General features: G+C 42.9%; 1 protein-coding gene across 1 annotated transcript; it reads left to right on the forward strand.

Annotated features, from left to right (window-relative positions):
• Positions 1-5499: 5499 nt before the first annotated feature.
• On the forward strand, positions 5500-17928 carry A4GNT (alpha-1,4-N-acetylglucosaminyltransferase). The gene is made up of 3 exons (XM_019968035.2): positions 5500-5600; positions 7320-7757; positions 11390-17928. Exons 2-3 carry the CDS (start codon positions 7347-7349, stop codon positions 12002-12004), a joined length of 1026 nt encoding a protein of 341 aa, XP_019823594.2. The 5' UTR covers positions 5500-5600; positions 7320-7346; the 3' UTR covers positions 12005-17928.
• The last annotated feature ends 975 nt before the right edge of the window (positions 17929-18903 follow it).

Raw genomic sequence — 18903 nt, forward strand, 5'->3', positions numbered from 1 at the left:
TCTTAAGGCCACAGTCTTTATAAAGGTCCTGTGTCATGTGGCCTCTTGGCATATGTGGCTTCAAGATGTCCCCAATTCCTTACAGGAAGAAGAAATTAAGCATTGACTTACAGAGCTTAATGGGGTTTCCCTGGTGGCTCAGTGATAATGAATTCACTTGCCAATGTAGGAGACACAGTTTCGACCCTTGGGTGGGGAAGATCCCCTGGAGAAGGAAATGGCAACCCTTGCCGGTATTCTTGCCTGGGAAATCCCTTGGACAGAGGAGCCTAGTGGGCTACAGTCTAAGGGGTTGCAAAAGAGTCAGACACAACTTAGGGACTAGACAACAACAAATAGAATTTAACAGCGAAGCCCCTTTGAACAACCTGCCAGGATCAGGCTGGTTCCACTGACTTTTGTGGGCTTATTGCAGATCCTGTTCTCTATCCTGGAAGAGTGGCGTCTGTGGCACAGCTGATTTATGGAGAACGATTATTTCCCCTTGTATCCCTGCCCTTATTCCCCACCCCTTCTTTTAGCTGCAAGTAAATTTAAAAAGGGGGGAAATTACATGTGTGAATAGAGTAATTTCCAGGATAAATCCAGAAGCACATTCTTGGTAGCTATATAAGGTTTTGTCAACAGGAGCATGTTTGACTAGTATGGCTGTGTTGAGAAAAAAATTATTATCTCCAGAAACACGAGGTTAGAAGCATTTTTCTTGGAAATGCAGAATAGTTTAAATTATTGCCATGGGAAAAGGAGATTTTACTCTGGCATGAACTCACTGATTTTTAGTAACAAAAATTTTTTTCAAGATTTGATGTTGACAATATCACTCCTCAGTGTGCCAAGGGTTAGGCTGTGGATTCTTTCTCAGTCTGCAGCAGTGAACTGCCTCTGTCCAGCGATCTGCTCTCCAGTCATGGAAAACCAACACACCAGCCAGTTTCAGCTTCAGAAGAGTGGTGAAAGGAATTGGCAAGGTTGATAAGATATCACTCTGTGTATTGGTTTTGCCCTGCTAATAGCTAAATGGTTTAACAAGTTTATCAGTCCCACTGGTCTGACACATATGTTAGAAACAGGAACTGGGGTTTCAACAGCTCCAAAGAAAACAGGACACGTATTGTTGGCTTGAATATTTCCTTCTCGCAGTAAATCAGAGTTCAAAGAAACTACAGAATTAAGAGGTAGGCTTTTCATGTGTAATTGCACTCAACAAACATTTATTGTTTAAAAATTCCTTTAATGTTTCCTTCTTGACACAGTGGATCTTTTACAACAGAGGTAGTTCAGATCCAAACACCAAACTATTTCCAATTGAGGTGATCAGAGGTTATCTGTAAGGCCAACAAGTGGGGGAAAGCTAGGCTCTTCTTTGATTTTCTTCCCTGTACTCCCTTTTCTTTGCACTAGCTTCAAGCATCCAAAGAACAGCCTTGTAAAATAAAAAGAACATTGATTCAGAGTTTCTACCCATTCTGTTAGCTTATTGCAGGCAGATTCTTTACCGTCTGAGCTATCTTGGAAGCTCCAAGAATACTGGAGTGGGTAGCCATTTCCTTCTCCAGGGTGTCCTCCCAACCCGGGGTTTGAACCCAGGTTTCCTGCATTGTTGGCTGATTCTGTACCATCTGAGCCACTAGGGAAGCCCCATTTGAGGCTACACCAATCCACATGTCCTATGGTCTCATCACAGAGCAACAATTACGTAGGCTCCATGATCCACTGGATTGACCAAGTCTGGCTTACATTACAGTGTAGGAAGTAAGAACTCTCTTACAGGAGGCCAAAACTCTAGGAAAGGAGACAAAACAGACCTGGATGCATATTGACTGTCACCAGTTCATTCAGATCCAACTGTTGTGTAAAGATAAAGAACTCTGGGACCATCTCTACTCAGATATCTGTATTGAGGTTCCCAAGGATTGTTTGGCTGGTTGGAGAAGACCTGAGATTGGATGGTGAAGACATCTTCAGGAATTTTAAACAGAATTAATGTCAGAGCGGGTCAAAGAGTAGGGACATTCCTTAGGTGATAGGTAGGAGAAGCTGTGGATAAGTGGCATCCAGGGTAAAGGTACTGATGGAAGCTGTGGCGTCAGTATCTAGGGTCTCCTGAAGCCCATCCTTGAGCCCCTAAGGGTCTGTGGAGTTCAGGATAGAAGCTGTCTCTGTGGCAGCTACCTGCACAGACAGAAAGTTAGTGTGGTACAGGCCAGAGAAGGCAGACATGGGAGCAGCCAGAAGGGAAGGCAGTTCTGCTCTGAACATGAGAGGGAAGGCTGGAAGAATCTGGGGATGTTCCTGGTAGAGCAGCTCAGATGACAGGAGACATCCTTGGAAAGACTCTACAAGGATATCAGGCTGTGATGCTAAAAAGGCCCCAGGCACCAGAGGCTGACTGCTGGCCTCTGCACCCATTTCAACAATTCTCACACAGGGCTGAGAATTTCCTTCTTAACTGTTCACTGGAAAGTATGAAGATTTCATTCATCTGAAAACAGTAACGACTTAATGTTTATCATCAGGGAATCCATGCCATCTACAGTACTAGTGTTCTATTTTTCTCCTCTTAGCCTTGGTGGAATCACTTCTTTGGCTTTTAGAGCCTTCTGTCTTCACAATGGGCCTGAGATCAGCACTGCAGAGAGGAGCAGAGGCTCTGGGCAGCTTGGAGACTTGCCCTGGCCCCCTTGACCTATAGTGGGTAGAGGCATGATTCCAAGCTCAGTGCTCTTTCTGTTATACCCTCTACTTGGTCCCTGGTCAGACAGGTCCTATGTTTTGTGCTGAAGGTTTCCCTGCATCAGGGCAGGAATACAGATGCAGATGTAGAGAATGGAGTTGTGGATACAGGCTGGCGAAGGAGAGGGTGGGATGAATTGAGAGAGTAGCATTGGCATATATACACTACCATGAGTAAAATAGATAGCTAGTGGGACGCTGCCGTACAGCACAAGGGAGCTCAGCTCAGTGCTCTGTGATAACCTAAAGGGGAGGAAGGGATGCTCAAGAGGAAGGGGATGTATGTATACTTGTAGCTGATTCATGTTGCTGTACATGAGAAACCAACACAACATTGTAAAACTATTATCCTCCAATTAAAAATTTAAAAAATATATAAAATGTGAGCCTAATAGATGGGTTTACTGCAAGGAGGTCCAACCAGTCCATTCTAAAGGAGATCAGTCCTGGGTGTTCTTTGGAAGGACTGATGCTAAAGCTGAAACTCCAGTACTTTGGCCACCTCATGTGAAGAGTTGACTCATTGGAAAAGACTCTGATGCTGGGTGGGATTGGGGGCAGGAGGAGAAGGGGACGACAGAGGATGAGATGGCTGGATGGCATCACCGACTCAATGGACATGAGTTTGAGTGAACTCTGGGAGTTGGTGATGGACAGGGAGGCCTGGCATGCTGCAATTCATGGGGTCGCAGAGTCGGACATGACTGAGTGTCTGAACTGAATGAAACTGAATAGATGGGTAGAATACTAGACTTGTAAAGGTGTAATGAATTGATGTTTACACTTTTCCAATATTAAATAAAATTCCTTGAGTGAGAAAAAAAAGATTTAACTGCATCACTCATGCTCACTTTCATCCCTGTGACTGTGACAAAGATCACCAACTACTTCCAGGCTCTCACCTCAACCACTTGTGTGATGGTGTTGGCTATCTTGAAAACAGCTAGAAGGCACCAGGATTCATGATCCCCATGAAATGTGGGCACTAGGAATGCATCACTCCCACTAATGGAGTCCTTTCTTTACCCCAGAGTGAGGACCAGGAGCTCTGCTTCCTCCACCCCTCCATGAGGAAGGAACAACCCGTCTATCCAGGGCTAGGGAACTTTGGAAAGATTCCAAGGACTCTGACCCTAGACCTGACGAGGTCCAAAGAAGAAATTCAGTTCCAAAAGGAAGAGGGGTGTGTAGAGACCCAAAGAACTGCTCCTGGGGAGCCTTGGGCACATAGTGGGTTGAATAAAAGTTCATTCATTTTCTGTACGATGTTATGGAAAAACCCAAATGAACTTTTTGGCCAACCAAACAGAAAACAAGAAACCATCGATGAGTGGGACAGCTTTACTTTCCTTGAGCTGCTATATCAGGATCCAAAGTCTGCTTAGGAGGGAGCCTCTCTGTCCATACCAGAGCATCCAGTGGATACCTATTTATGGCTGAAAGAAGGTTCTGGATGAAGATAGAGCAAAGGATAGCTCGAAAGAGGATTACTACACGTGCCTGTTTGCCTTCCCAGGTGGCGCTAGTGGTAAAGAACCCACCTGCCAATGTAGGTAGACATAAGAGACGTGGGTTCAATCCCTGGGTTGGGAAGATCCCCTGGAGGAGGGCATTGCAACCCACTCCAGAATTCTTACCTGGAGAATCCTCATGGACAGAGGAGCCTGGTGGGCTACAGTCCATAGGGTCACAACAAGTTGGACGTGACTGAAACAACTTAGAACGCATAAAATTACACCTTTCAGGGGTGATGGGGAGCAGACCACAGGAGAGTCACACTGTCTGGGGAAATGTGGGGATTACCACATCAGTGGAGGGTGGTGACACTGACCTCATGAGACTGAGAGGAAGCCCAGGGACCTCTGGGCAAAGGCACCCTTCTCTTTGTGACCCCATGGACTGCAGCCTGCCAGGCTCCTCTGTCCATGGGGATTCTCCAGGCAAGAATACTGGAGTGGGTTGCCATGCCCTACTCCCGAGGTTCTTCCCAACCCAGGGATCAAACCAATGTCTCCTGCATTGCAGGCAGATTCCTTACCATCTGAGCCACCAGGGAAGCCCTTCCTGAAGCCACCATAACTGAAATCAGGGAATCAATTCTAGTTCCACATCACCAGGCCTTGGACTACTGGGGTTTGCATGTGTGAGCTCAGTTGCTCATCATGACTCTTGCAACCCCATGGACTGTAGCCCACCAGGCTCCTCTGTCCTTGGGATTCTTTAGGCAAGAATACTGGAGTGGGTTGTCATTTCCTCCTTTAGGGGATCTTTCTGGCTCAGGGATCACACCCTCATTTCTTGCATCTCCTGCATTGGCAGGCAGATTCTTAACCACTGAGCCATGTGGGGAGCCCTTGGGGTTTGTACACTACTTACCTATTTGTGAAGGTGGATTTTCTTTTCCTTTAACAAAACCTTTTGTTTGCAGAGCTTGGACAAACAGGGTTGTGTGTTGAAGAAATTTCCCAAGTCTCTGCCCATGATTTTGACTGAGGCCAAACTACTTGGGTGCACACTTTATTGGCTCCAAGACTATACTATGGATTCAGTTTTCCCCAGGTGAAATTGGTGCCTTGTAACACCCTGACAGGCCCACCAACAGGTAGGATTAGTGTGTGGGTCACCTGAAAAATCATGTGAACCCCTTGATCTGCAAGTCTCTGTTTTTGGGGCAGCTTAGTAAATAAAGGGAGGAGCTTCCTGGGAAGTTCTGGTGTTTAGCATTAATCTTCTGCCAATGATTTACTTCCCTTGGCACTGTTGAATTGAAGATTAGGTGGTCATTTATCAGAAAGTGCAGTAGGAAAAAACTTGTCGCTGCTGCTAAGGCCACGGGTATTGGCCAACTACAAGTTTCTGGCTAGAAGGTAAGCTCTGATTTATTGGATTTGTATTTTTTGAAAGAGTTACATGTAAAGCAAAAAACTAACTGCTAATGAATGAGATGTCTGCTCTCCTGGTGTTGGCTGGAGTTAGAGCTTATGTTGAAGGAGAGGGAGGTGCTGCAGGTATCCGCTCAGAGCCTAGGTTTTGGGGACAGGTAGACCCAAGTTAAAGTCATGGGTCTGCTAACTGTGTAATCTTGGCAAGTGATTTAACCTTCAGTTTGCTTCTTCTTAATTCTATTAGTTTTTCGGTAAGTTGTCTTGGATTTTCTCTGTAGGCAATCATATTTTCTACAACTAGTGATATTTTTGTCTCTTCCTTTCTAATATTCATAGTAGAAATTCTTTTATCTTGTTTCATTGCATTGGTTAGACTTAGCAGAATGATGGGGAAAATAACATTCATAATGGACATCCATACTACATTCCTGGTCTTAATGGGGAGGTTTCAAATGCTTCATATTAAGCACAATCACTGCTATATGTTCTGGTAGACACTGTCAGCTTAAGAAAGTTTCCTTGTGCTTTTAAAAAATCATAAATGGATATCAAATTTTATCTCGTTGTCAGCGTCTATTGAGCTAAAATGATCATACAGTTTTTCTTTTTTAATCTGTTAAAAGAATGCATTTCATTAATAGTTTTCCTACTAATTAATTATTTTCCTATTGCAAATCATCCTTAAATTTCTCAGGTAAAACCTAATCAATGCACCTTTCTTTTGAACATTGCTGGATTTGATTGGATCACATTTTATTTAGAATTTTAAAAATCAAAGCTTATTATTATTAAAGAAATGCAAACAAAAACCACAAAGACATATCACCTCACACCTGTCAGAATGGCTAGCATCAAAAAGTCTATAAATAACAAATGTTGGTGAGGAGGTACAGAATAGAGAACTCTCATGCAGGGTCCGTTGAAATGTAAATTGGTACAGCCTCTATGGAAAACAGTATGCAGATTCCTCAAAAAACTAAAAACAGAATTACCATATGATCTAGCAATTCTATTCCTTGGTATATAGCCAAAGAAAACAAAACCATGAATTTGAAAAGACACATGTACCCCAAAGTACATAGCAGTACTATTTACAGCAGGCAAGATATGGAAGCAACCCAAGTGCCGGTCAATAAATGAATGGATATATATATATATATACACACACAATGGAATTATTACTCAGCCATAAAAATAATGAAATTCTGCCATTTGCAGCAATGTCAATGCACCTAGAGAATATTATGCTTAGTGAAACAAATCAGACAAATACTGTATGATATCACTAACATGGGGAATGTAAAAAGTAATATAAATGAATGCACATGCAACACTAAAACAGACCCAAAGAGAGAGAAAACAAACTAGTGGTGACCGAAGAGTAGAAGGAAGGGGTCGTGGGGAGACGGGGGAGGGGATTAACAAATATGAACCACACTAGATATAAAATTGATAAGCAACAAGGATATATTGTCTTGCAAGGGAATTATAGTCATTACGTTGTAATATTTTTATTGGCATATAATCTATAAAAATACTGAATCACTTTGCTGTACACCTGAAAGTAATCTGATATTATAAATCAACTATACTTCAATTAAAAAACTAAGCTTGAAAGTGATATTCATATATTATCTTCTTGTGTACTATATCTTATCAAGTTTTATGAATATAATTTTTAATGAATAGTGTTGATTTTAGGGAGCAGGCCAGGACAGAGGGGTGGACATGCTGACGAAGCTCCAGTTCTCCCTGTCGGTCACCCTGCTGTTTGCCTGTGGCTTCCTCTACCAGTTCACCCTGAAACCCAGCTGCCTCATCTGCTACCTACCTTCCTACAAGTCCCATCAGGGGCTGGAAGCTCTCCTGGGTCGTGGGCGCAGCATCGTGTTCCTAGAAACCTCGGAGAGAATGGAGCCAACCCCACTGGTCTCCTGTGCTGTGGAGTCAGCTGCAAAGGTTTACCCTGAGCAGCCTGTGCTGTTACTTATGAAAGGGCTCAACAATTCCATGCAGCTGCCCCCAAACTCCACTTCCCCAGCCCTTTCCCTCCTCTCAGCAATTGACAACGTTTTCCTCTTCCCTTTGGATATGAAAAGCCTGTTTGAAGACACACCGTTGTTTTCATGGTACACTCAAGTAAGTGTTTAGAGAACCTCAGAATCCCAGTGTTGGGAGGGACCATAGAAATTGGATCCAACCTACTCATTTTATAGATGGGTACACTGAGGATAGATGGGTGGGGAAGATCCCCTGGAGAAGGAATAACAATCCACTCCAGTACTCTTGCTTGGAGAATTCCATGGATGGAGGAGACTCGTAGGCTACAGTCCATGGGGTCGCAACGACTGAGCGACTTCACTTTCACACTGAGGATAAGGGCTCAGAAATAGGCTGAGACAGGGTATCAAAGATAAGCAAGAACCCAGATCTTTTGACTCTTGCCTGGTCTTCTTTCTATAGTGTTGAGTCCCAATTCAAGGAAACAGGAGAGTCTTGATTTAAGCTTATCTCTACCCTGCTGCCTTTTACTTTCATTTTATTTCTTAGGATGTCTTGAAACTACTCTTAATTGAATGAGTTTCTGTATCTTTTCTAGGTGTATAGACCACTCATTTTTCACTGACAGTTTTAAACCCATCTATGTTAAACTTTTTTTGCACCTGAGGGGGGGAAATTAGGCAATATTGAACTAGAAAATGATTTAAATAGATAATTCATGAAAGATCAGGTGGGTGCAGCTATATAGGATTGTGTAATATTGAGAGATGATCAAGAAACTCCTGGGGTTCTTAGGACTTTTGTAATTTTGTGCGAAATCTCTCTTTACCTTTCCCTTTAAAGGACACTTGTGGTGGCATTTACGGCCCATGGTAATCCAGGCTAATTTCCTCGGCTCAAGGTCCTTAAGTTAATCACATCGGCAAAGACCCTTTTTCTAAAGGAGGTAATTGTAGGTTTCAGGAATTAGGACCATTGAGTGGCTGTTATCCAATCTACTACAGTATTTGTATAAAAAAAGAGAAAACTTCTGTCCCACACCCTCTCTCAGTCACCTAGGGACTGGGTGGGGTGTCCTGGATGGGGGACATGCTTGCATCTTGGGGGAGCTGGGCAGTGGCATTTTCTGCCCCAGTTAGCCACCATAGGATAGCTGGAGGCCAGCTGTAAGGATGACTGAGTGCGCCATCACCTGCTGATGATCACTGGACTCACTGCACTGATTTGAGCAACTGTAGCCCTTGAAGAGGAGAAGGCAATGGCACCCCACTCCAGTACTCTTGCTTGGAAAATTCCATGGACGGTGGAGCCTGGTAGGCTGCAGTCCATGGGGTCACTAAGAGTCGGACACGACTGAGTGACTTCACTTTCACTTTCATGCATTGGAGAAGGAAATGGCAACCCACTCCAGTGTTCTTGCCTGGAGAATCCCAAGGATGGCGGAGCCTGGTGGGCTGCTGTCTATGGGGTCGCACAGAGTCGGACACGACTGAAGCGACTTAGCAGCAGCAGCCCTTGAAGATGCCCAGAGATGAATACTGTGAACTTGGGGAGGGAATGAGCAACCAGAATCTGATTCCCCTTTCTGGTGCTCACCTCCAGGGAAAGTTTTATTTTACCTTGATGTCAGTCCAATGTCCACATCAAGGCAGGCTTCCTCCTCCTGGTTCTGTGTGGCTTCTGATATCTGGGTCTGTTCATTAATAATCACCAATTTACTAACAATCAACTTCAGTTATTTTTACTGAAAATAAGTGAGCCTCCAGAGTTAGACTGCCTGGGTTAAAATCCAACCTCTGCCTTTCTTACCTTGGACAAAGGATTGAACTTCTTGTTCCTTCCTTTCAATTTTTCACTTGAAAAACAGGAATAATCGTAGTATATAGGTACTATAAGATTTATTATTATTTTTTTTTATATTTGGCTGGGATGGGTCTTGGTTGCTGTGCTTGGGCTTTCTCTAGTTGCAGCAAGCAGGTGGCTGCTCTCTAGTTGTGGTGTGCCAGCATATCATGGCAGTGGCTTCTCTAGCTGTAGAGCACGGGCTCCAGGGTGCATGGGCTCAGTAGTGGCGTACATGGGCACAGGCTTAGTTGCTCCTCAACATGTGGGATCTTCCCATACCAGGGATCAAACCCATGTCCCCTGCACTGGCAGGCAGATTCCTAACCACTGGACCACCAGGGAAGCCAGGTACTATGATTTTTGAGGATTTGTGTAGATTAGAAATTATAACAGTTATTGATAAATTTTAGCTATTATTATGCATGAGATTTTTGGCAATTGTATACAATATAATGCTATTAATAGTTCAGGTGAGGATTTTGGCAGTCTTAGCTGACTTTCTTTTGTTTGGTTTTAGAGCAGAATTTTTTAAAAAAATGTTTATTTTGTCAAAAGCCAAGGGTCATGGTTTAATCTTTTAATCAACATGTTTAAATTTAGAAAAATCTATTTTGCTTTCTGTATTCAAAATCTTAGCATTCCACTTGGGAACACGGATATTTAATTTATAATGGTTTATTTCTATTCATTTCAAAGTCATTTTCTGTTCTGCTCACATTTTAGCATTTTTCAGTTGTCCTTGACTCCTCGGTCTCCAGCTCCATATCCAATTCATCAGCAAATCCTGACCAGCTTTATCGTTCCCATGTGCTCAGAATCTGACTACTTCCGTCATCTCCTTTATTGTCACCCTGGTCTACACCGTCATCGTCTCCTGCCTGGATTATTTCAACAGCTTCCAAATTTGCCTCTTTGCTCCTGCCCCCATCTATTTTCCATACCATAGCCAGGGTGACCCTTTTTAGACTAATTCAGGTCAAATCTCCTTTCTTCCAAACCTTCCAAATCATTTCGGTCTCTACCCCAGCATAGCATCTGCCCTCACTCCTGCCCTGCCCCTTCTCTGATCTTGTTTCCTATCCCTCTCTTTTCACTACTCTGCACTGCGGTTTTCCTGTTCCTATACACCATGAGTGTGTTCCTGCCCCAGGGCCCTTGCACTTACTGTTTCCTCTACCTAGAACCCTCCTCTCAGAGATACCAACATAGTTCATCCGTTCGCTTCATCCAGGGTTCTGTCTGAACTGAAGATCGTGCTCCATCCTGTCCCCTTCATAACCCCCTTGCCTGACTTTCTTTCCAAGCCTTATGAAAACCCAACATATGATGTATTTATTTGTTTATTGTCTATATTCTGCCAGTAAAGATTTTTGTCTATTTGTTCACTTTTGTATCCTTAGCAGCTTAGAGCTGTGTGAATGGTAAGTAGGCCTTTGATGAATGTTATTAAATGAATTAATCAGTGGACGAAGGTATGGATTTTAAGATTCTTTTACCAACTTTTCAAAGAACATAGATATTAATATGTCCTATAGTTTCAGAGTTCATTTTTTCCTTTATCAGTTCTCAGCATTTTTAGGATGTACAAAAAATTCTTTCTTCACAGTTTCATATTTGTGGTTAATTTCTATCCTGCTGAAAGCGACTCATGAAATCCCTTCTGGGTTTCATCTTTCTACTGCTTTTATAAAAAAAACGATTTCATGAAATCTTTAGAAGCTGTTAAAAATCTTCCTATTGATACTACTGCTGTAAACTTTTCACTTAAAGGCAACTTTTTTGGGTTGGAGGTAATTTTGATAAATTTGCGACATTGGGCTTTTGGCAAATAGATTTTTGGGAGGTCGACTTGCTTCCTCCTTAGCTACCTGTGCCAGGCCTCCCCTTTCCCCTTTCTGGGGGCTGATTTGTACCTGCTCCTGCAGATCAACAGCAGTACCGAGAGATTCTGGCTGCATATCAGCTCAGATGCATCCCGCTTGGCCTTCATCTGGAAGTATGGCGGTGTCTACATGGACACAGATGTCATCTCCATCAGACCCATCCCTGAGGACAACTTTCTGGCTGCACAGAAATCTCGGTTCTCAAGTAATGGGGTGTTTGGATTCCTCCCCCACCACCCTTTCCTGTGGCAGTGCATGGAAAACTTTGTGGAAAATTATAATCCAAATATTTGGGGCCACCAGGGTCCCGAATTGATGACAAGGCTTTTGAGAGTATGGTGCAAACTCAGAGACTTCCAGGAGGTGAGTGACCTCAAGTGTTTAAACTTCTCCTTCCTACACCCCCAAAGATTTTACCCCATCTCTTTTCGAGCCTGGCGGCGCTACTATGAAGTCTGGGATACGGAACCGAGCTTCAACAATTCCTATGCCCTGCATCTGTGGAACCACATGAACCAGGAAGGGAAGGCTGTGGTCAGAGGAAGCAATACACTGGTGGAACATCTCTACCGTAAGCACTGTCCCAAGACTTACAGGGACCTTCTTCAAGGTCCAGAGGGGTCAGTGACTAGGGAGCAGAGTCCAGGTAACAAATAAGCCAATGCTGGGCTGTTGGTGCAACACTGCGGATTTAGCCACTTCCTAGAGTGCCAGGTTTTCACCTGATCTCCACTTCCCTGGAGTGCAGAGGCTCATCCACATATCACTTACAGTCACAATTTTCCATGTTGTTTCACCAAAAAACCATTAGAACTAAAAAATGAATTCAGTAAGGCGACAAAATCAATACACAAAAATTAGCTACATTTCTAACCACTAATAATGAACCATCAGAAAGAAAAAGAAAACAATTCTATTTACATTTGCATCAAAAAGAACAAAACACCTAGGAATAAATTTAACCAAGGATGTGAAAGGCCTGCATATTGAAAACTTTAGGACACTGATGAAGAAACTGAAGAAGATACAATGAAACAGAAAGATATCATATGCTCATGAAGGATGAATATTGTTAAAATGTCCATTCTACCCAAAGCAATGTGCACACTGAAAGCAGTTTATACCAAAATTCCAGTGGCATTTTTTTCAGAAATAGAGCAAAGAATCCTGATATTTATGTGGAACAACAAAGGACCAGGAATAGCCAAAGCTATCCTCAAAAAGGAGAACAGGTTGGAGGTATCTTGCTCCTTGACTTCAAACTGTATTTCGAAGCTGCAGTAACCAGAACAATTGTGAGGTCAAAGACAGACCCACAGGCCAGAGGACCAGAATAGAGAGCCCAGAAATAAACCTACATGGATGTGGTCAGTTTATTTATAGCCAAAGGGTCAAGAACATACAGCCGGGCAAGTGCAATCCCCTCAGTAAACAATGCAAGGAAAACTAGACTCCATACTAAAGAATGACACTGGACACAGTATACATTGCACATACCACGGGCTAGAAACCTACACTTTTCCATGTCAAGATCTTCCTTTCCTGGGTCCTCTGAAGATGGACTCCCCCCAACCACCACCAACCTTCAACTCCCAGCAGTCAGTTGCTCACAAGAAGTTTCTCCCCTCCTTCCCTCACTTCACTTTTCCCTCACCGTTTTCTCCCCATGGGACCTCCTGGGGCGTGTCCTGAGAAAACTGTTCCTATCTGCATGGACACAGTGTCATGTTGTCCTCAAATTGAAACCTCATCAGGTCCTCAGAAGACCGAGCACTGACAGCGCTGACCTGTGGTATGTGGAAGTGAAACCCGTACTGGTGCTGAAGGAGGCTGAGCTCCGCAACAGAGCGAGATGAAACCTCTCGCGAGCCCCCGCTTACTGCTCCCTGCAGGCAGTGGCGGAATTGCAGGCCCCGCTTGTCAGTTGGGATGGGTGGACTGTGTCTACAATAGAAATCCCGAAGACCATTGGTATATAAAATATAGAAGTTTGTCTCTCATGTAAAAGTAGTCTGAAGGTAGGCAGATCAGGGTGGGTATGGTCACTGCAGTCATCAGGGACCCTGGCTTCTTGGATCTTTCTGCTTACCATCCTTAGCATCCACAGCCCATGGTTCATATGGTCTCCAGCCCATCATTTCTGCGTTTCAGGCAGCAGGATGAAGGAAAGAGGAAAGGTGCACTTTCCTTATTTTATAAATGCTTCCTGCAACTTACCATATAACATTTAACCTTACATCTCAGTGACCAGTATGTAGCTGCAAGAGAGGCTGGGACATTTAAGGAGGAAGAAAAGTGGGTGTTATGATAGGTGGCTGACAGTTTTACTACATGTTAAATATACTTCTGTAAGATTAATTATAGAGTCCGATAGAGCATTAAATTTACTTCTGTAAAATTAATTACAGAATCTGATAGAGCAGGGGTCCCCAAACTCTGGGCTGTGGACAGGTATCTCCTGTCAAATCATTGGTGAAATTAGATTGAAGTACACTTGAATCTTCTGAAACCATCCCCCTCCCCCCAACCCCTGGTTCAAGGAAGAATCGTCTTCCATAAAATCTGTCCTTGGTGACATATAGGTTGAGGACAGCTGTGTTAGAGAATTGGCTGGGGAAAAAAGAGGCTTGATTCCTACCCTTTAATTTGATACTCATTAAAGCATTCAGTCAGTAATATTAATTCTGTCTCTCTGTGTGCCAAGCACTGATGTAGATGCTGAAGATTCAGCTGGATCAAGCAGACAAGGTCCTAAGTCAGCTTGGACTGCAATAACAAAGTACTATAGACGGAGTGGTTAAACAACACAAATGTATTTGTCACAGTTCTGGATGCTGGGAAGCCCAAGATCAGGGTGCCAGCGTGGCTGAGCTCTATTAAAGATCCTCTTCCAAGTGGCAGATAGCAGATTTCTTGTTAAATCCTCGCATGGTGGAAAGAGGCAAGCGAGATCTCTGGGGTCCCTTTTATAAGGGAACTAATCCCATCCATGAGTGTTCTGCCCTCATGACCCAATTACCTCCCAAAGGTCCCACTTCCTAATATGATCACTTTGAGGTAGTAGGATTTCAACATATGAATTTTGGGGGGATCACATTCAGTCCATTGGAGGTCCCCAGTACTTAAATCTAATGACTGGCCATATCCCCTCTGGGATAGTCTCCTCTGCTCCTTAGGGTGCCTGCTATTCCCTTTTCTACTCCAGTTGTCTTAAAAAAGCAAATCACTCACTCAAATTTTAAAAACAGCTTCCCCTTCTACAGTCACATAAAAATTTACTTCCTCTTCCTAGGAGGTATGAGAATTAATATTTCTTCCACAAATAGTCATCAATCAAGATTTTCTAGAAAATTGTTTTGATAGTTTGCTTTTAAGGAAAGCATAAATTTATGTTTTTCTCCAGATATGAAGTGATGATGCTTTTCAAACTACATCTACCCATCCCCTTTCATTCTGATATTTCCCTCTTTGAGAATCACTGCTCTGACTGTCCTGCTAAAAAATAATCACAAGTCATGTCTCCTGCCCTAGCTTTGTTTATTCCCAGCTAACTGCTCTGGATTCTTAGGTCCAGTCTGATGCTAGAGTGAGACTTTGAGACTTGCTGCTACTCACTGTGGCGGTCCTCTGACCAGTGTCCCCAAAGTCCCTGCTGGGTTTCAGCTCACCTGCGTGTCTCCATAGGCGTGTCTCCTAGCACTAGCCGTTTGAGGGTGGAGCAGGGTCACACACTGAACCTAATTTCCGCATCTGGAGAATGCATGGCAAATGCATGACTAATGTTCCCAATCACTAGGGTTTTGAAAAGTTTGATTAGAAATATTTTCAATATTTCAAAAATATATGAACTGTTTTATATGATGGGATCAAATAGGTCAAGCTGAATGTTACATTTCTTTATGCTGGGCTGTGATTATATGAATTCACTGTAGCAATACTGATAATTCGACGGTTATAGAGAGTTTTACCTGGCAGCAAGATGTTTTTGATTGATAACACGTCAGGCAGAAATTAATAATGTATTACTTAATAAATGCAGTTTGTTTAGTGGAAAAGAATATTTCAAAACTTGGCAGCGATGGGAAAAATGCATAGACTAAAAGGTATGTAATTAAAAAATAAGTACTAGAGATGTAACGTACAACGTGATGATTACAGCTAACACTGCTGTGTAAAACACAGGAAAGATGTTAAGAGAGTAAATACTGGAGTTTGCATCACAAGGAGAAACATTGTTTCCTTTTTTCTTTTTATTGTATCTATATGAGAAGACGGATTTTAGTTGAAACCACTGTGGTTGTCATTTCACAATATATGTAAACCATGCTGTATACCTGAAACTTATAGAGTGATAAATAACAATTACTTCTCAATAAAGCTGGAAAGAAAACATGGTGGTGAGGAGGGTACTGGGCAAAATAAAAAGAGTAATGAGCCATCAGAAATGTGGATTCCAGATGACCCTGGGTTCCTTCTGGCCTTTGGTGAACATATGCCACACGTTTACATCATGATACAGTTTGAAATTAGGTCATGCGAAGGCAATGGCACCCCACTCCAGTGCTCTTGCCTGGAAAATCCTATGGACGGAGGAGCCTGGAAGGCTGCAGTGCATGGGGTCGCTGAGGGTCGGACACGACTGAGCAACTTCACTTTCATTTTTCACTTTCATGCGGTGGAGAAGGAAATGGCAACCCATTCCAGTGTTCTTGGCTGGAGAATCCCAGGGACGGGGGAGCCTGGTGGGCTGCCATCTATGGGGTTGCACAGAGTTGGACACAACTGAAGCAACTTAGCAGCAGCAGCAGCAGTGTTTCCCCCATGTTAACTTTTCTTTTTTCAAACCTGACACTCATTCTTAGAATTTCAAATGATAAGATTGCATGGAATAAAAGATGAAAGTCCCTCTTGTACTACTGTCAAGTTTGGTATGTCTCTCACTTTTCTCTGAATATATGTCCATGCTATTTGTAAGTAGTTTTGGCCATAGTCTTCCCAGTATCCCCCACTATCAGCTTATCTGCCCTAACTCTTCTCTCCAGGATCTCCATGATGCAGCAACTAACGTGTGAAGACTTGCCCCAGAGGGCTAATGACTGTGTGAGCATAATGGTTAAATATTTTGAATATCACCCCTGAATTTCTTATATGTATAATTAAAAAACATAAATGGATTCATATAATACATAGTATTATGTTAGTTGTTTTTTAATTTAACACTGCATATGTCTTGGACACCTTTTTTCATTAACAAAATATATTCTTCATAAGGGCTGCAGAGTGTTTTATTGTAGGATATATCATAATCTATTTACTTAAAACCCAACTGGTGGACATTTAAGATGATTCTAATTTTAATCATACAAATGGTACTGTAGTTCTGATTACCACATTTTGAAGACTTTAAAATTTGGTATGTGCTGTCAAATTGTTTTCAAAAAGGCTGTTTGAAATTTCTCATTTCCCCATCCTTCGCCAGTGCCAACATTCTACTTAATTTTAGTCAATATGATTGTTTAAAAATGTATCTAGTTATTTTACTTTTGGTGAAGTTGAGTTTCATATGTTTAACTGGTATGTTTTCTTATTCTATGACTTGCCTAATCTTTTGTTCACTTTTCTATGGGATTGCTTTTCTATTTCTTATTGATTTTTAACTGGTCTTTGTATATCATGGACACAAACATTTTATTATTTTGTTGCACTTTTTTTTTCAATCTGTCTCAGCCCGCCCCAACTAGTGTTTGTTTCTAGACTCAGAGAGTGGGTCCTGGTTAAACTGATCCTGCATCTCATTCTGCAATAGAGGAGAGAGTTTTCCTGAGAAAAGAGGTTTTTCTCTAAGCGCACAGACTTCTTCAAAGTAATCTTTTTCAGGGAATGGGTTAGAGAGTAGGTAAGAGGTTCCCCCTCAGTTCCAGCCAGTTCTTGATATGTGAGTGCAGGCTTTTTGGTGCCAGATTCTCAAAGTTTTCAAGAAGAAACTAGTAAACCAGGTTTTTATGTAAAATGTCCTTCTAACTATATGCCTGTCTATATACATTGATACAGTGAGAACCCAACAGTACACCTTTGACCTCAAATCACTGCTGGGACCATCAATGGTCAGCAGCCCAGCCCTGGGAGACCTGTCCCCCACACACCAGAAGCCCTTTCAAAAATTGAGATCTGGAACCCAGCTGGCTTCCAAAGTGTGATGCCAGCAGTTGACGGCAGAGGGCACTCCAACTGTGGACTGTTGTATCCATTAGACAATAATTTCCATTCCTTCCTTCCCCTAGCCCTGGCAATCACCATACTACTTTCTGTTTCTATGAATTTGACTATTCTAGGTACATTATATAAATGGAATCATATCATCTATGTCCTTTTGTGCCTGACATTTCATTTAGCATAATGTTTTCATGATTCACTCGTGTTAGCATGTATCAGAATTTCATTCCTTTTTAAGGACTTATATATATGTGTGTGTGTGCATATATGAATGTATATATAACATTTTGTTTTCTGTTCGTTAATGGACACTCCGGTTATTTCCACCTTTTAGCTATTGTGAATAATGTTTTTATGAACATGGGTGTACAAATATCTTTTTGAGTCTCTGCTTTTAATTCTTTAGTGTATATACACATAAGTAGAATTGCTGAATCGTATGGTAACTCCGTGTTTAATTTTTTGAGAAGTCATCATTTTCTTTTCCACAATGGCTATGCCACTTTACACTTTCACAGCAGTGTACAGGGGTTCTAATTTCTCCACATTATTGCCAATACTTTTCCCCATGCAGTTTTGTTTTGAATATCCCCTCATACAGCTTAGTAGCTGGGGTGGGAAGAAGGCTTAAAGGGGGGGGGGGGGGGAACAAACCCAGAAATCCGAGTCTCAGTAAAACAACAAATGGCTATAGGAAGGTGTCAAAGACCGTTACCCAAAAAGAGCTTTTTATGGTCCTGGATTTCCCAACTGGATTCCCGGGGCTGACCAGATGGTTGGGGGTTGCGGGGAAAGTGGTGGCCATCTGAACAGACCTGGGATTTCCTCAAAGGACTAGCATGGGTTCGGATCAGAAACCAAGTGGCTGCGTGCGTGCTAAGTCGCTTCAGTCGTGTCCGACTCTTTGCGACCCCATGGACTGCAGCCCCCTTCCCAGGCTCCTCTGTCCATGGGATTCTCCAGCCAAGAATACTGGAGTGGATTGCCATTTCCTTCTCCATCAGAAAACAAGAAGGTCCCTTTACTTTGGTACTGGTGGACCCCAGCATTCAGCAGGTCAGGCGACTGTACCGGGTGGGGTGTAGGGGGCTGTGTGTGTGTGTGTGTGTATGTGTGTGTGTGTGTGTAGACGGGAGAGAGTCCCTGCTTCTCAGCAAGGCCTGGGAGCCACTCACTAGGATCCTGGATTTTCCTGAAGGATTAAACGTGGCATTCCCTCCTTCCCGCTTCCGCAACGGACCTAAAAATAGCTTGTCCCGGAGGGACTGGGGAGAGGCTCCGCCCCTCCTTGGGGTCGGGTGGGGTGGCTCTCGCGGGAGCAGGAGGCAGCGGAGACCCCAGCC

Source organism: Bos indicus, chromosome 1 (genome assembly GCF_029378745.1).
Source record: "Bos indicus isolate NIAB-ARS_2022 breed Sahiwal x Tharparkar chromosome 1, NIAB-ARS_B.indTharparkar_mat_pri_1.0, whole genome shotgun sequence".
In the NCBI taxonomy this organism is placed as follows: Eukaryota; Metazoa; Chordata; class Mammalia; order Artiodactyla; family Bovidae; genus Bos; species Bos indicus.

What these genes read in the sequence shown, in the direction of transcription:
- A4GNT (XM_019968035.2), top strand. Translation starts at nt 7,347, where the DNA reads ATGCTGACGAAGCTCCAGTTCTCCCTGTCGGTCACCCTGCTGTTTGCC. An exon ending in TGTTTTCATGGTACACTCAA is followed by an intron (nt 7,758 to 11,389) that starts GTAAGTGTTTAG and finishes CTGCTCCTGCAG; the next exon opens with ATCAACAGCAGTACCGAGAG.